Below are 17,284 nucleotides of genomic sequence, written 5' to 3'. Positions count from 1 at the left end.
ATCCTGTGTTTTATTGATTCAATCAACCTTTGTATTTTAGTAGGAGAGTTTAACCAGTTTACCTTTAAAATAATTATTGACAGTAAAGGACTTACTATTGCCATTTTGCTAATTGTTTTCAGTATGTGGTAGACTTTTTGTCTCTTTTTCCCTGTATCTCTGGTGCTGTAGCAAGTCATGATACTGGGACACTGCCTAGGATCTGTCTGTTGACACTGTTATCTTCTCTGGTGCTAGACTAAGATCCAGTGATCCACTTCGTTATCAGTGATCCCCTGCTGGCACCCATTTGTGTCAGAGCTTAGATTCAGGCAAGATAAAAATCATTCCCTTGGTCAGCCCCTTAGAAGTCAGAAGTCAGTGGATATGTTCCACCCTTTTCTTTCACTTTCCAGGGAGAAGGCAGGAGTTGGAAGTTTTCTCCCAATGACACTGTGCTTTGCCAGAGGGAGGAGCCGTGGCAAGTAAAGGCCATGCATTTTCCTACTGTCTTTGATATGGTTATTTTTGGCTACGTGCTCACCTTGGGTACAGAAACACCTTAACTAAGTTCTGGATTGCTCACAAAGAAAATGGTCTGTGTATTGTTTTTAATTCCATATCTCTATGGAGGAAGGGGGGCCTAGGACTTCCTATTTTGCTACCCTGTTGGCATCAGTCCCTCTATTTATGTATTTCTTGAATAGTTAAAAACTAATTTTTCAATAAATACTTGTAGTCACAAATAACTTTAATGAAAACTTATGATCTAGATTAATTTAACAACTATGTATGTATATTCTACTGCATAAAATCCTTCTAGAAAGATAAGCCTGAATTTCTTCAAGGACAGAATGAGGGTATAACTTGCTAATTTATCTTTAATGTCCTTTCCTGTTATAATCCTATATAAAATTAAAAAGCTTATGCTAGGTCAAGTAGTCAGAGAACTAAAGAATCAGACTGAATCAAACAATTTTACCTGTACAAAATGGTTCTAATTTGTGTTTTATTAAAATCTTGATCTAATTTTTATTTTTTTTAATGTTCTAAAATATGTTACTTTTACAATGTCAAAACACAGCTATAAAACCAGACAATAAAAAGATTAGTTTATACTCAGTAGTTGATTATGATTGTGTTTTTATTACACATTTTTTTATTTCTCAGGCAATGGTACAAAATAACCGCATAGAGCTTCTCAATCATCCTGTGTGTAAAGAATATTTACTCATGAAATGGTGGGTATTGAATAGTATTTCTTGTTTAATGCTGTGCCTATTGGATCTATTACAAAGTCTTCAAAACAATTATATTGTAATGGTATTTTAATGTTTTGGTTTTTGTTATGTTAATGATTTTACTTTGAAGAAATAAGTAAGGCAAATGCCCTAGAACTTAAAGTATGATAATAATAAAATAAAGTGAAAAAGACCAAATAAAAAGAAGTTAAGGTTAAAAAATGCTGGCATTGTTTATCTTTATCATTAAATAAAATATTTGGAGTGGGAGGGAATTATTATATAAGACATGAAGAAGCTCTTTAGAGACTAAAATTTATCTTTAACATTAAATGAAATATTTGGGGCATGGAAAGGATCCTTATATAGAACATGTAGAAATATCTTGGACCCTGAAATTTAGTTGACAATGAAGAAAGAGGTGTGTTCTAGGAAGAGCACTCATATTGCTGACAGATTATATGGGTTAACATCCCGGCTCTTTCATTAATTTGTTAAGTCATAATTTGCTTAGAACTTGAGAGTCCTTCTCTGAAAATGAAAAAGGTGAATTAGAAGATTTACTTGATTCTAAGCTTCAGTGAATTTACCAACAAGTTTTCTTAAAGAGATTATAACCACTTTTTCCCGAACTATCTTAAGTAAATATTTTCGTTTGAAATTACTCAATTCTGGCTTGCTTATATTTTTGTAGGTTGGCTTATGGATTTAGAGCTCATATGATGAATTTAGGATCTTACTGTCTTGGTCTCATACCTATGACCATTCTCGTTGTCAATATAAAACCAGGAATGGCTTTCAACTCAACCGGAATCATCAATGAAACTAGTGATCATTCAGAAATACTAGATACCACGGTAATTCCAAATTTTAACTTTCTAAAATAAAAGATTATAAAAAATGTATTTTTTATTAAGACTACTAAACCCATAATAAATGTGACATATCAGGACTTCATTATAAATAGCCTGTAAGAATTTGTATACGGTACTAATTTCTCCTAAAATCCTTTGTGGAAGGAGAGGGAATATAAACAAACAGGTCAACGAATGAGTAAACTAATTTAAAAGGAACTGACATGTGTTAGATGCCAGCTTAAATAGTGAAGTGTAAAACTTTAAAATAGGTGTACAAGAAAGCAGATTTACAGTTGCCAGGGACTGGGACATGGGAAATGGGGAGAGATGCTTTATGGATATGTAGTTTCCATCCAAGATGATGAAGAAGTTATGGAACTAGATAATAGTGATGGTGGTAATACACTGTGAATATACTTAATCTGCTGAATTACATATTTTAAAATGTACACGTAAAATGTAACACTTTTAGAATGGTAAATTTTGTTGTATGTATTTTGTGACAATAAACAAATTTGTATTGGCCTACAGATTCATATTCTTTTTTAATTCAATTATCAGTTTTTGAACTTCACTTAATAAGGACATTCTGAAATGAGGATGTGTTCATCTCTAGTAAATGATATTAGTATTGGTGTCAGTTAAATTTTCTGTTCAACTCAAAGTGGACAGTATATAGAAATTAAGCAAAAAAAAAGAAAAAAATTTAATAGTGAAAATTATGGAAATATTAAAGTGTTTTATATCTCTCATAACTAAGTGTCTTATCCTTTTTTGTTTTAGAATTCATATCTAATAAAAACTTGTATGATTTTAGTGTTTTTATCAAGTATATTTGGGTATTGCAAAGAAGCGGGGCAAATTTTCCAACAGGTATGTAATACATTTTGTATCTCTAAAGTTGCACATATTTTAATATGCAGGACATAAGTTAATTGATAAGCTATTACTATATTATGTCATAATAAAATTACATAGCTTGACTAACATACAGATTAGAAACACCAAGCATAAATGTTTCAAAAGGTAGAAATCACATGATTTTAGGTAAGGTCACTGCCTACTTGATATATCTATGAAAGAGATGTTCCACTTTTACTGGTCCTTAAGGATCTCTCTAACTACAAATGGTCTTTATGAGTGAACTTTCTTTTCTCTTACATAGTTTTAAAGATTTTGCTAACATAATGGTTAAATTTTGAACTTGATAATTTTAAATGTAAATGTTTATGAAGAAGTTATCTGGCCCAAGACTCCATTTCAAATGAGTCTTTCTTTGAATTCCTTTTCTAACAGAAATGCTTTTTTTGATTAAATAAAATTCCAGGTTTTAATACAATTTTGGAACTTTTTACAGCAAAATTTTTACTTTATATTCTACTTTTTAAATGAGTGAGCCAAGTTCAGATCAGAACCAAGTGTATAAATTGTTTGCAGGCCCTACCTTTGGTTGATAAATGGCATAGATCCTTCTTTTCTCAGCATGGAGGTTGGAAAGTCTTTACAATTTTTTTGTATATTTTAATGAATATTATTTTTATAAATCTTATGTCTTTCATACAACACCTCACTTTCTGTGAAAATTTTCTTTGTTGCATCATGTAAGCACAGGTATTTGCATTTATAAATTTGATAATATTGCTTTGCATTTTTAAAACATTATACATTGCAAGTACTTTCATATAGATACTTTAAGAAATTTGTCACAATTCTGATACTTAGACTATAGTGTTGCATTTTACCTTAAACGATTTAAGGCACATTACTTAATTTTTCTTGCCATTATTTTCATTTTCCAGAAATGAAAATTACAGATTATAGTTTAAATTGAGCTATAAAGTTACATGAATTTTCTGTCAGATTTGATCTCCACATTTTCTTATTAATATTTAAATGATCTACTCTGTTGGAAATCTAATGCCCAATACATAAAAAGTTTGAAAATACCATTATTATTTGTTTTTATTTCCTAATTAAGTTTCAGTGCATGTCCCAAACCTTTTTAGAAATAACTTTAGTTCGTAAAGAGAGCTCCACATTCATGTTGTTATATGGGTAGAAAGGCCCAGGAATTACTAAACCAACTTGCAGTCCCCAAGAAGTTTCCTTAAGATGGAGTGGACTCCACAGGGAAAGCCCAGCAATTTGTAAGATTTCCTTAGGCGTCAGACTCCCATAACACCAGGTTAACAGAGGATTCTGGGCCATCTCCAACACCGATTCATACCCTGGGGGCACTGAGGTCAATCCAGGATGGCATGAGGTTACTCCTTGGTCCTAAACTTCTCCCCAGCTGGCTGCAAAGCTAGAAAAATTTTATTACTGGGTGCATGTATATAACCACCTATAGATGCTAGGTCTCTATATGTGGTAATTTTTTATTATTTTTTATCCCAGAAAAGGAATTATTTTATGGATATGAACAATGTTTTGGAATGGATTATCTACACAACGGGCATCATTTTTGTGCTGCCCTTGTTCGTTGAAATACCAGCTCATCTGCAGTGGCAATGTGGAGCAATTGCTGTTTACCTCTATTGGATGAATTTCTTATTGTATCTTCAAAGGTAAAACAAGCTTGAATGATTTCCACATCCTTTAAGCATTTTTAATATCAAAAGAAAAACTACTGTACCTGGTGTAAATTTAAAACTGACTTATTCCTTTTCTAGTTGTTTCAAAATATGAAGAATTTTTTTTATACCCTATTAAGGAAACACTGGAGCATGGTTCCAGAGTTCAGAATGAAGATCAGGGTTTCTCAAACTCGGCACTATTGAACTTTGTGGCCAGATAATTCTTTCTTCTTCTTCTTTCTTCTTTCTTCTTTCTTCTTTCTTCTTTCTTCTTTCTTCTTTCTTCTTTCTTCTTTCTTTCTTTCTTTCTTTCTTTCTTTCTTTCTTTCTTTCTTTCTTTCTTTCTTTCTTCTTCTTCTTCTTCTTCTTCTTCTTCTTCTTCTTCTTCTTTCTTCTTTCTTTCTTCTTTCCTCCTTCTTCTTTCTTCTTTCTTTCTTCTTTCCTCCTTCTTCTTCTTCTTCTTCTTCTTCTTCTTCTTCTTCTTCTTCTTCTTCTTTCTTCTTCTTCTTCTTCTTCTTCTTCTTCTTCTTCTTCTTCTTCTTCTTCTTCTTCTTCTTCTTCTTCTTCTTCCTCATCATCATCATCTGTGGAGGGGGACTGTCTTGTATATTGTAAAATGCTTAGCAGCATTCCTGGCTCCTTGCTTCTGCCCACTAGATACCAGTAGCATCCACCTTACTCCAGTTGTGACAACCAAAAATGAATGCACACAATGCCAGATGTTCCCTGTGTGCCAAATAAGCCCTGGTCAAGAACACTAGTCTAGACAAATCTAGATTAAATAGGGGGAGTAAATGGGAAAAGTATTGGCTATTCTTGTTTTACCTGATATTATTTTGTAAACATTTACTTTGAATTAAAACACTCAAAATGAACTGATAGATATATGGGGAATCAAAGTGGTATACAAGAAAAAATAAGCCCAAAGAATCTAATTCTAGATTTCCCAGGCCTTTGACAGTTGGTAATGTTGAGTTTCATGTTATTTCACATAATCTTTCCAATAATGAGGTCAGTGTTATTATTTGCATTCTCTAAAAGAGGAAGCTGAAGCACTGAGTTCAGTAATTTGCTGAAGATCTCAGCGAGTCAGTCAAGATACAGGTATTTAACCAAAGTCTTTCTGACTCCAGGGAACGTGTCTTTTCCACCATATGCTCTGCATTACTGTGTCATGAGCACAGTGATAGAGAGTTCAGTGCCACTCCTTGGAGAGTACATGGTATGGTGAGAAAGGCAGTGGCCCAGAAATAGGATTTAAGACAGGTTCAGGCACTGTCGCACCCTTGGCTCTGTCATTATTAGTGGCTTTGGTGAGTCATTATATGTCTCTGTGAATTTAGCTGAAGTCCCTTTCAACTTCAGAATCTTGTAAGTTCCTCATTTAAAAGTCATCTTTGTCAAAGGCAAAGTACAAGTTAGAGGCCAGATGGCACACCCATTATCTATCCAAACATTTCACAATATAGGATGCAGGGAGTAGAAAAGAAAACCGAAGGAGATGAAGAGGATAAAATGCAAATCATGTGGTGTGTCCCCTGCATTAGGTGCCTTCCGGTTCATGAACTCAATCTCTGCATGATGCAGTACACAATTTATCTCTCTAATTTCTTTATTAAGCATTTGGTAGCATTTTCTTTGATATTGAGAAGCTATTATTTTTCTCTCCTACTTCAGTCGAAGTAATGTCCAGTCGTCAAGTGGTAAAATCATTTAAGGTAACATTAAGGCTGGGCACAGTGACTCACGCCTATAATCCTAGCCCTATGGGAAGCCAAGGAAGGCTGCCGCTTGAGCCCAGCAGTTCATGACCAGCCTGGGGGTGATGTATGCCTGTGGTCCCAGCTACTCAGGAAGCTGAGGCAGGAGGACCACCTGAGCCTGGGAAGTCAAGGCTGCAGTGAGCAATGATTGCACCACTGCACTCCAGCTTGGTTGACAAAGCAAGACCCTGTATCCAAAAAAAACAGATAACATTAATAATGAGAATAAAAGCAAAAGTAATGTGACTAACAGCTTGAAAATTAAGACATGATTATTCAATTAATTCTTATGTTTTCTTTTTCGAAATAACTGGCCTCAAGGATCTCATCTGTGAAATCTAATACCTGGTTTAATACATGATAAATATTGTCACTGAATGAATACACTTTGACTACAAAAGTGAGTAAATGTGTGTGTCTGTGTGTTTTTTTACTTTTCTAGATTTGAAAATTGTGGAATTTTTATTGTTATGTTGGAGGTAATTTTGAAAACTTTATTGAGGTCTACAGTTGTATTTATCTTCCTTCTTCTGGCTTTTGGACTCAGCTTTTACATCCTCCTGAATTTACAGGTAAGACAGTTGCATCAGTAGTTGATTTTGTTGCTGTGAATTATGGAAATATATATTTATACTTAAATCTAAATAGTCTAGAAAATTCTTAATTGCATAACAGTATTCGAATACTTTAGTTTTTATCTGCTATTTCTTTCAAATGACTTTTATTGCCGAAAAAAATATATAGTTATGTTAAGTAACTTTGTGCATTGTCAAAAAGTTTATGTATAATGCAGATGATTTATTATTTATGCAGATAACATATTTTTGATGACTTTACCACTGTTTACTAATATTTTATCACTGTATTTCAGTAGCTATATACCTATGACTTTAAAAATGTATTCTGAATATAATTTTTATCATTCTACCTCCAGGAAACACTTTTTCATGGTAGAAACTTTGCATTTCATTTGTTCCTCACCATGTGTTTTCAGGATCCCTTCAGCTCTCCATTGCTTTCTATAATCCAGACCTTCAGCATGATGTTAGGAGATATCAATTATCGAGAGTCCTTCCTAGAACCATATCTGAGAAATGAATTGGCACATCCATTTCTGTCCTTTGCACAACTTATTTGCTTCGCAATATTTGTCCCAATTGTCCTCATGAATTTACTTGTAAGTAGTTTTTTCTTGTATTTTCTGTTTGTTGATCATTTGAAACATTTTATAATGATAATTATTTTTTAACTTCTTTAGTCTCCCTCCACTGGGGAGATGATTACTACAAAATCTATTCATTCAACACTCATTTGGTGCCTGGGAAGCATCAGGCATATCAAGAGGCTCAGGGCATGCAAAGATGCATGCACTTGGCAAATATCAAGGATCTACTAAATGCCAGTAACTGTTACAAGTTCTAGGAACCAGTGATGAAGAAAGCAGACCAATATTCAGTCCCAGTGTGATTACAAACAGTCAGGAGGTTCGGTAATAAACAAATAAATGTGTTGCATGATGTCATGGGAGTGATAAATGCTATGAAGAAATAAGAAGCAGGGAAAAGCAATAAAGATGAAGGTGTGTGATGTTTTGGAGTTGGAAAGGGGATCAGAGGTTAGGCAGAGACCTTTATGGAATATATTGTCTCTATGCTCGAATTTACCATTGACCAGAGATTCAAGTGGGGAAGTCTGTCATGCAGAGGGCGTCTACAACGTTCAGATGCCACCTTGAACCCAGTCAAAGCCTAGATAGTATCAGCAGACATGAGAGTGCCTTTCCACATGGAATTCTCTAGAGAATCTGCTCAAGGCATGAGCATGTTGGCTGATGCAGGCAAAGGTGCATCCCATTCCAGGTCCATGGGGAGTCTTGATTGGCATTGTTGTGCCTGTTTTTCCTTTATCCATTTATGCACACCTGTACATATTCCACACACTTTCTTTGAGTCTGACTATGTATCAGAGACTGTACTAGGCAGTGTTTCTGGAAAGGAAAAAAAATATGCAGATGAGTAAGTATTTTGATTCATTTATTTGATACAACTCCAGAGTTTTATTTTGGTGACCTAGGAAAACAAAGGATGGCAATAGGAATAATGGAGAATGACATAAAGCCCACATTCTTCTCTGATAATTGTTTATGTTTTGGAAGATAATTATCCAGAAGAGAATTGGGCTTAGCAGTAGTACAGGTTGGCCCCATTCTGAAGATCCACACATCTGGCATCCATTGTGCATTTCTACCTGGATATCCTGGAGGAAAATCAAACCAACAGAGCCAAGACTAATGTTATCTTTTCCTTCAGAATCTCTACTGCCTCTCAGTAGAATCTCCTAGTTATCCTACTCAGATCATTGGCAGATAGTCTCTATTTCACTCTCCCACATTTTTCCACAGTTCTTTCAATAATTCTTTGGCTTTCACATCTGCTTCCAGTTGGCTTGGACTGTCATGGTTCCTCATCCAAATTGCTCCAGCAGCCTCAAGAGCATCTCCACCATACCTCACTGCTTTGTCTCATTCTTCCTACAAATGGCCACCATAGTGATGCCCTGATAATGAAAAGCTAATCCCATCAGTGGCTCTTTTAAATATTTTTCCAAAAGCTTTAATCCAGTCCAAACCCATCAGCATAGCAGGCAAAGGTCCCTGTGAGCTGGATCTTACCAAGATCTTTCCCAACACCTCACTGTTCCCAGGATTTACCCAGAAATGCACACTCCCTGAGTGCGCCACACTTTCCTTCATGCTGTCTGGACTCTGTACAGGCTCTTCCTTTTGCCTGGAAAACATCCCACCATGGGTTAGCTCTAAGATTTCAAAACTCAGCTGAGGTATCATTTCTTCAGAGCAGACTTCCTTAACCACCCACCCGTCTCCAATTACCTTACTCTATTGGGTGCTCTTTCCTTGTGTTACCATAGTTTTTAGGATACAAACAAATAATAATAATAAAACCTACTTCCTAGATTATTGCAAAGAATAAATGAGCTAATACAAGGAACTTAAAACAGTACTTGGGACATGATATGCATTTGATAAATGTTAGTGACCATTAAAAGTTAATAATTGATCTCTTCTATGGCTTATAAGCTCAAATGTCTTCAGAGCCCAGGCAAGTATCTAAAATATGTGAAGCAGCAGGTATGAAATGGTTAGTTTTAGGGTTAGTTTTTTGTTTGTTTGTTTGTTTGTTTTTAGACAGGATCTCATTCTGTGACCCAGGCTGGAGTACAGTGGAGTGATCATGACTCACTGTAGCCTCCACTTCCCAGTCTCAGCTGATCCTCCACCTCAGCCTACCTAGAAGCTGCAAATACAGGTGCTCAACACCACACCCAGCTAATTTTTGTAGAGATGGGGTTTCGCCATATTGCCCAGGCTGGTCTGGAACTCCTGGGCTCAAGTGATCCTTCCACCTAAGCCTCCCAAATTTCTGGGACTGCAGATGTGAGATGCTGCGCCTGGCAGAGATGGTTGGTTTTGATGGGGGCCAATGTAAATTGGAGAGAGCACCCATCTGAAAACTTGCAAATTAAAAACCAAAACAATATTATCCTGCCCAGTGAAACCTATTTCCTGACTATATCCAGTTCTCAGTGCTAGTTTGCAAGCCCTAGAATGTATTCTCCCTCTCTTCATTCATTCTGTGACTGTTTTGTTTACCTATTACATGCCCTGCTCTATACTAAGCACTGGGCATACAGTGGTGAGCTTGACAGATCCCTCATCTCATAGAGTTTACTGGACTTTGAGCTCCTCAAGAGCAGTCACTGACGTTTCTTTCTGGTGCAGCATGCAAGATGCTGGCTCAGCAAAGGCAGGAACTAAGTACCAGAAAAATAAATGAGTGAGTGAAATCAGCGAATTCAACAGATTGAGTAGAACTGAGCTAGGAGCTTCCCCCCTCCTAATTCTATCTAGCCATACATTTCTGGTTTCTCACCAGAGCCTCTCCTGCCCCTATAGTATATGTTTCCCTTCTGAACATATGTAAGATATAATATGTATCATTCTCTCAGTTTAGTATTATTTTCCATGTTGTTAAATCACTCTTGTCTACCTTAGTTACTAAACTCCTGGAGTTTCCCACCATGTTGTGTGGCTACACCCAATTGCATGTGATATCACATCATCCCTGTCCTTTCAAAAAATAACAGATTATCTTAAATGAAATGAATTTCAGATTAATTTATGTGTCATAAGTTTTTATAGCACTTAAGAGTACTGAACCTCAGAATGTGGCCATCACCGTTGCAGAGGTATATAGGCCTTGTAGTTTTCTGTAAGGTGTATGACCAAAGTATTCTGCAGCTGCTACTACTAGTAGATCATATGCCCACTCTCCCACTTTAGCCACAGAGACCTTGCTATGGTTTCAATTTTTATGTCCCACCCAAAATGTATATATGGAAACCTAATCACCAAGAAGATGGCATTAGAAGGTGGGGCCTTTCGGAGGTGATTAGGCCCTGAGGGGAGAGCCCTCATGAATGGAGTTAGTTCCTATGAAGGAGCTTATTAGCTCCTTTGTCCTTCTGCCACATGGGAACACATAGAAGATGCCACCTATGAGGAATGGGCTGTCACCAGAAACCAGTTCTGCCCGAGTCTTGATTTTGGACTTCCCAGCATGCAGAACTGTAAGCAATTAATTTATGCTATTTATACTTTACCCAGACTAAACTATTTTGTTATAGCAGTGTGAATGGACTAAGACAGACCTTACATGCATTTTTCAGTGGGCCGTTAAACTGTGGTGATTAAATTTTGTGTCATACTTCAGATTGGTTTGGCAGTTGGTGACATTGCTGAGGTCCAGAAACATGCATCATTGAAGAGGATAGCTATGCAGGTAAGTGCAGTGCTTCCCTACTTATGGCAGTGTTATCTTCTGGTAAACCCACAATAAGTTAAAAATATTACAAGTCAAAAATGGACATTTTGAAGGAATATGCCAGTTGTAAATTTATACCACTTACACTGTAAAGTTGGACTGTTTACCCTCTTGATCATATGGCTGACTGGGTTCTGTGGCTCGCTGCCACTGCCCGGCATCCTAGGAGAGTACCACACACTGCTCGCCCAGAACAGATCAAAGTTTAAAATTTGAAGTACAGATTCTACTGAATATACATCACTTTCACACCACCATAAAGTCAAAAATCATGAGTCAGACCATCCTAAGTTAGGTATTGTCTGCATCACGTTTATTTAAACTTACTGAAACTAACACCATTATCGTTTCTTCCTTTTCTGAGAGCACAGTTATTTAGCATGGAAGCTTTCTTAATCCTGAGGAGTCACATCCTGTGTCTGTTTGCATGTTATCTGGTATACCTGCTCTAATAAAAGATGATGAAAAAAAATGTCCTAGAACAATCTTAGCAGAGAAATTGAGAAATTGCCTGAGCATCTTGTGTTATGTTAAAATGTGGCCACCCATGTTAAAATGTGGCCACCCAGGTAGCTAGCTGCTGGATCAAGAGCATCACTGGCATCCTAGCCCCACTGTTCGAAGGCGCTCCTTATATTTTATGCAGGAAATCACAGGGTACCCACGGCATGATTTATGTTGACGTTTTAATTGCATCCGTGAGGTTTTGTTCTCTTGTGACATCGCTCTCATTTTTATAGACAATTTGATGTAAAATTTGGTGTCAAAGTTTCCTGGCTAGGTATTTGGCTATTGAACCTTGTGAGGTACCTTTCTGTCATACAACACAAAGTTATTTTTATGCTCTTGACTGGATTGTCTTTAAATTTCAAATTCAAATGGCCATTTTTGATGCTTCAAGGATATTTGTTGACCAGTTGACTATATGCATTCAGAAACTTTGGCCAGTTTGAGAGAGGAGATAGAAAAGTCATGTAATGATATAACTTTCTATTCACTCTTGTCTCCTCTTCACTTTTATTTGTCCAAATTCTTTCTTCTTTGTTATTCATTCAGCCATACACTAATATTTATTTATTGAAAAACAATGTTTCAATACATAGTGTATACAAAGTCCAGTACAACTTATGAGAGCCCAGAGGAAACAGAGGAATGTGATCCCTGGCTATTCTACTTAGCACACCAGCTAGGCATTCATAGAATTAAATATCAAAAATCAACTGAGAACCATTTGTAAATTATATGCTCTATGACATGGCTGTATATTATACAGAGATAACAGAGTGATTGGAACATTTAGAGAACAAACACAAATGATTATCAGGTACAGAAAAAAAATGCAAAAATAATTAAGGGAATGCTACATGGAGGGGGTGAGATGAGTCAGTGTTGAAAGATAGTTGAGATTTAACAGGACATTGATACCGTCCTGAAAGGAGGGGCCAGCAAGAACAAAGGGCCACATCAGAACTGGGGAAAACGGCCAAGGCACTGGCCCAAGGCCCCCTTGCCTGGAAGGATCATTCATGTTAGTGGGTGATTAGATTGCTCCAGATGATAGGGGGGTTTATTCAAAACCAGCAAAGAAAAACCTTAGCAAAGGGCACTAAATGATGAAGTGCTTCAGGTTATTTTGTAAGTTAGCAAAGAGTTATTCTCAGCCCTTCCACAATGAAAATGGTGTTTATAGTGATCTGTTATTATTTTGGTTTAGTGAGGAAAGATTGAAGGCAGGAAGAGCTAATGGCAGGTTATTACTGTCACAAAGATGGTGTTTAGGACTTCAGGTGTATGGATATGGAGAGGAGATGTATAAACCTCTTGGCAGGTATGTCAGCAATACCTCATAACTGCCCTAACAGCTCTTTAAAATACCTTGGGGAATAGATAAAAACAATAATACAAGCAAAGTTGGGGAAGCTCACTCAATTACAGTGTCAATGGGGTTGAGCTGAAAAGCACAAACCTATATTGTTTACTCTGCTCTCTGAAAGTAAATGGCACAAATCCTAGTGCCCCCATGTTATCTATGCCTTGTTTTGGATCAAAAACAGCATCGACTGGAAAACCAGAAAGCCATTCTCCTACTTCTCCTGAGTGGTTTCTTAAGAAACTCTCTGCATCCATTCTAAAACCTATGTCTGAGCCCACAGCAGAACCATGAGCAGAACCAGACAAGTAGCACACATTTCCGACAGGGCCGTTTAGTTCTCTCAGGGAATCATCTCCATGGGAAGTGGAGACAGGCCTTGGGACAACGCATGCTGGGAGATGTGTTCTATATGGGGACTGTCAGTTCCTTAGGGATAGGTGTGATGAGTATTTTGAGGGACTTGAAACTGTTTGGGTGTTTTTAAATGTTGGTATCTCCACTTTCCACCACAGTTTTGGCAGCTGCAGACAGTCCATAAACATTTATATCCCTGCTGCAAATTAGAAAGGGAAATCCACAGAGTGCATCTTACCCTTCAGCATGGAAAACCCACCAGTTAGAGGAGGTAAAGATGCTCCCTGAGCCCAGCGGAGCCAGGCTCAGTGGGTCCCGCCAGACCCATACTGGACTTGGGGCTTTGCTTGCCAGCCTCCCCCAGGACCATCTTTGAGAGACCTATGTAGATAATGAACAGGTTAAGACACACTATGTATTTTATCTGTTGGCAAACATCAAGCTTGAGTAAATCTTTTTCAATCAAGTGTCAGGAAATAAGACGTGACTTCTAAAACTGTATGTATGGGAAGGGGAAAGTAGTATCACCCTAAAGAGCAAAGGGGAAAAAAAAGAACCCTAGAAATTATTATAGAAAATCAGTGAAAATATTTAACTGGTATTATTAATAAAATACAAGAAAACATAGCTTTTCTTGAAGCTGGAACTAATGCACAGTATGTTAAATGGTGGTAAGTGCTGTAAAAATAGCAAGGAAGCCACATGGGGGAAAGTCATGTGGGGGACAGTGGGGAGCCACAATTTTAAGCAGTAGTGTCAGGGAAGTTCTTACCATTTCACTGTTTATGGCTATAAATTGCTAATATTGGAAGGTGTTTGGTGTTAGAAAGCAAATCTCACTAGTAGTTACAGCAAACATACCTATTTACCAGATACAAAGGGGTATAAAAAAGCAGAGATAAATTTGGCAAAAATAAATGAAAAAAATTAAGTGTGGGGAAATATCTCATTTGCTATCCCTGCAAATAGTAATTAGTAATTATACTTAAAATTCATCGTAGATAAACCATTTTGCACCTGATAGCACAGACATGAAAAATGCATGACATACTCTTAGGCCTGAGAGTTCTAATTCTTTTACTGCTTACCTTTGTCTTCCTCCAGTTAAGCACTCCTTCTCTCCTGCACTAGGTGTGTATACATATGTACACACACATGTATGCATGCACACACACATTCACACTGTCCAGTTGTGCACATTTTGTAGTATTGCAATACCCCAAGAGTATGAACTACCCTTTTCTTCTTTAAATCTCCAGCATTGAACAATAAAACATCAGGTGACTATCCCTGAACAATAAAGAGCAAGTGACTAAATATTGAATTCCTTTTTTAAGCAACTTCTTCCTCTCTTTCTTTTCCTGCTCCAAGGCAGATTGCTGCCCTGTCAGTGGGTGAGGTGAGAGGAAGGAGCAGGTGACTGTGAGCTAGGGGATAAGGAAGCCTGGCCAGCCCAGCTGTGGCACAGAAGTCAGGACATAGAAATCAGTTTTCATTTTGCTGTATTAATGATTGCCTCTGTGCCATATAAAAATTCCAGATACTAACTAGTGATTCTATCATTAAACCCAAAATGCACTTTAGGTGGAACTTCATACCAGCTTAGAGAAGAAGCTGCCACTTTGGTTTCTACGCAAAGTGGATCAGAAATCCATCATCGTGTATCCCAACAAACCCAGATGTGGTGGGCTATTATTCGTAAGTACACATAACAAATAACAACATCAATAACATGACACTGTTTGACATTCATTCATTGTGTTAACCCTAAGGGGGCCCTTTTATAGACTTTGAGTCTTCTCTGCCTGTGGGCAGAGAAGTTGTGCTTTAAAAAAAAGGATATGATTAACCCAAGACGTGAAAGAGCTGGGTGAGAGGAGGGTGATATTTGCTCTCCCCTTTCAGGTGGCTCATCCATGGCATCTGTGTTAAATGCATGCTGTCCCTGTTAGAGCAGATGGGCCAGGGACCAGCCATACCCTTTTAGTGTCTTTTTTACAGTACAGGTATACTTTATTTGCTTTTCCCAGTCACATGTCATTTACATTTATGTGTAGATATATATGTGTGTATATACAGCCAAGTGTTTAGAATACACAATAAAGAACACACATTCACACACACACACACACACACACACACACAATGTATTAATCCGTTTTCACACTGCTATAAGGAACTCCCTGAGACTGGGTAGCTTATAAAGGAAAGAGGTTTAATTGACTCACACTTCCACTTGGCTGGGGAGGCCTCAGGAAACTTGCAATCATGGCGGAAGGTGAAGGGGAAGCAAGGCACCTTCTTCACAGGCAGCAGGAAGGAGAACGAACACATGAGGAACTACCAGACAATTATAAAACCACCAGATCTTGTGAGAACTCACTCACTATCACGAGAACAGCATGAGGGAAATCACTCCCATGATCCAGTTACCTCCACCCAGTCTCTCCCTTGACACGTGGGGATTATGGGGATTATAATGCAAGATGAGATTTGGGTGGGGACACAAAGCCTAACCATATCACACACACACACACGAACACACACACACACACACACACACAGTGTCCACTATAGAAAAGGAGCTAATTAAGTGATCAAAGACTAAGCAAGACCATTGCATTATAATGCAAGAAGGGCCATATGAAGAGCCAGAATAACTGGGTGCGAATCCTTAGTATGCCTGGGCTCCCTTCATCTCTACACCTGTTCTTCCTGAGTTCTTTTCAGGTTAATTTCCCCTGTGTAGTCATAAGGTGATAAAGTGGCCCTGAGTATCAGTTTAGGCTTTATTCTAACCCCACAGTATCTCTCCAACTGATTTTACACATGTCCATGGTTACAATTACTACCGAAACAGAATGCTCAGCAACTGATTTCTCAATCCTAGAGCTCACCCTTCAGTTCCTGGCCCCTACACCCAGCTGCCTATTTGACATCTCCACTTGCATGTTTTAAAGGTGCCTCACATTCAGCAGGTTCAAAACCAAACTTCAATGCTTTCATGTTTCACCCTCTCCTCACATATCCCCTACAGGAAAAGAAGTGAAAAAGTCCTGGTTCCTCCTTGCAACAATGTCAGCACCATTCATTAGCCTGTGCGAGCCAGCCACCCAGGAGTCACCCTTGATCTGTCCCCTCCCTCTCCTTCTCCCCTCAGTCTGGTCCATTTGACTTCCTGGGTGTCCTGTGCAAGTCACCATTTTCTCTTGCCTGGAAGCCTAGAATTACCTCATTCTTGATCGTTTCACATCTGCCCTTTGACCCTCTCCAGTCAACTGTGGTTTAAAAGATATTAAATTAAAATGAAATGTATTAAAATAACATTTCAGAAATTTCTCCAGGTGAAACTTTGTTGATTGGTTGAGTTGTATTGGATAATGTGCAGTGCAGTTTTAGAAAGTAGCGATGAATCTCATATAGAATACCACCTTCCATGATGGGCATTTCTCATGAAAATGTACAGAACAATTCAGCTAAGCCCCTTTCTAAACAATTTTCTACCCTAATTTACTGCTCTTCTGTTTTATCTGTACATGTTTTATTTCTGTCTGACTATATGTATGACTTCCTTTCACAGCTGTTTCTTCACATGTCTCTTTCTCCTGGCAGATTGTGGGTTCCTTGAGGGCATAGCTATGCCTTATGCATATTTGTATCAGTGGTGGTTGAATTTTGGCACAAGCTTAAGAAAAAGTTCCTGAATTGAATTCAATTTGAGTAACTACTATTTTTTTATC

At 37.6% G+C, this 17,284-nt stretch overlaps 1 protein-coding gene and 1 long non-coding RNA gene across 2 annotated transcripts in view; one reads left to right on the top strand and one right to left on the bottom strand.

Moving 5' to 3' along the window:
- LOC100430406 (uncharacterized) overlaps nt 1-17,284 on the bottom strand; it is a 218,007-nt gene that overhangs the window by 13,887 nt on the left and 186,836 nt on the right. The gene's annotated exons all lie outside the window — the stretch shown is intronic.
- The window catches only part of TRPA1 (transient receptor potential cation channel subfamily A member 1), a 68,031-nt gene that overhangs the window by 49,070 nt on the left and 1,677 nt on the right, over nt 1-17,284 (top strand). Inside the window, exons 19-26 of the mRNA XM_001083172.4 lie at nt 1,150-1,220; nt 1,915-2,077; nt 2,861-2,950; nt 4,475-4,644; nt 6,859-6,988; nt 7,411-7,593; nt 11,207-11,275; nt 15,129-15,242. Coding sequence (XP_001083172.3) covers nt 1,150-1,220; nt 1,915-2,077; nt 2,861-2,950; nt 4,475-4,644; nt 6,859-6,988; nt 7,411-7,593; nt 11,207-11,275; nt 15,129-15,242 — 990 coding nt within the window. The remainder of the gene's footprint in view (nt 1-1,149; nt 1,221-1,914; nt 2,078-2,860; nt 2,951-4,474; nt 4,645-6,858; nt 6,989-7,410; nt 7,594-11,206; nt 11,276-15,128; nt 15,243-17,284) is intronic.

This window comes from Macaca mulatta, chromosome 8, assembly GCF_049350105.2.
Source record: "Macaca mulatta isolate MMU2019108-1 chromosome 8, T2T-MMU8v2.0, whole genome shotgun sequence".
In the NCBI taxonomy this organism is placed as follows: domain Eukaryota; kingdom Metazoa; phylum Chordata; class Mammalia; order Primates; family Cercopithecidae; genus Macaca; species Macaca mulatta.
Note: the sequence above shows the minus strand (reverse complement) of the source record. Positions and strands in the feature narration are given on the sequence as shown.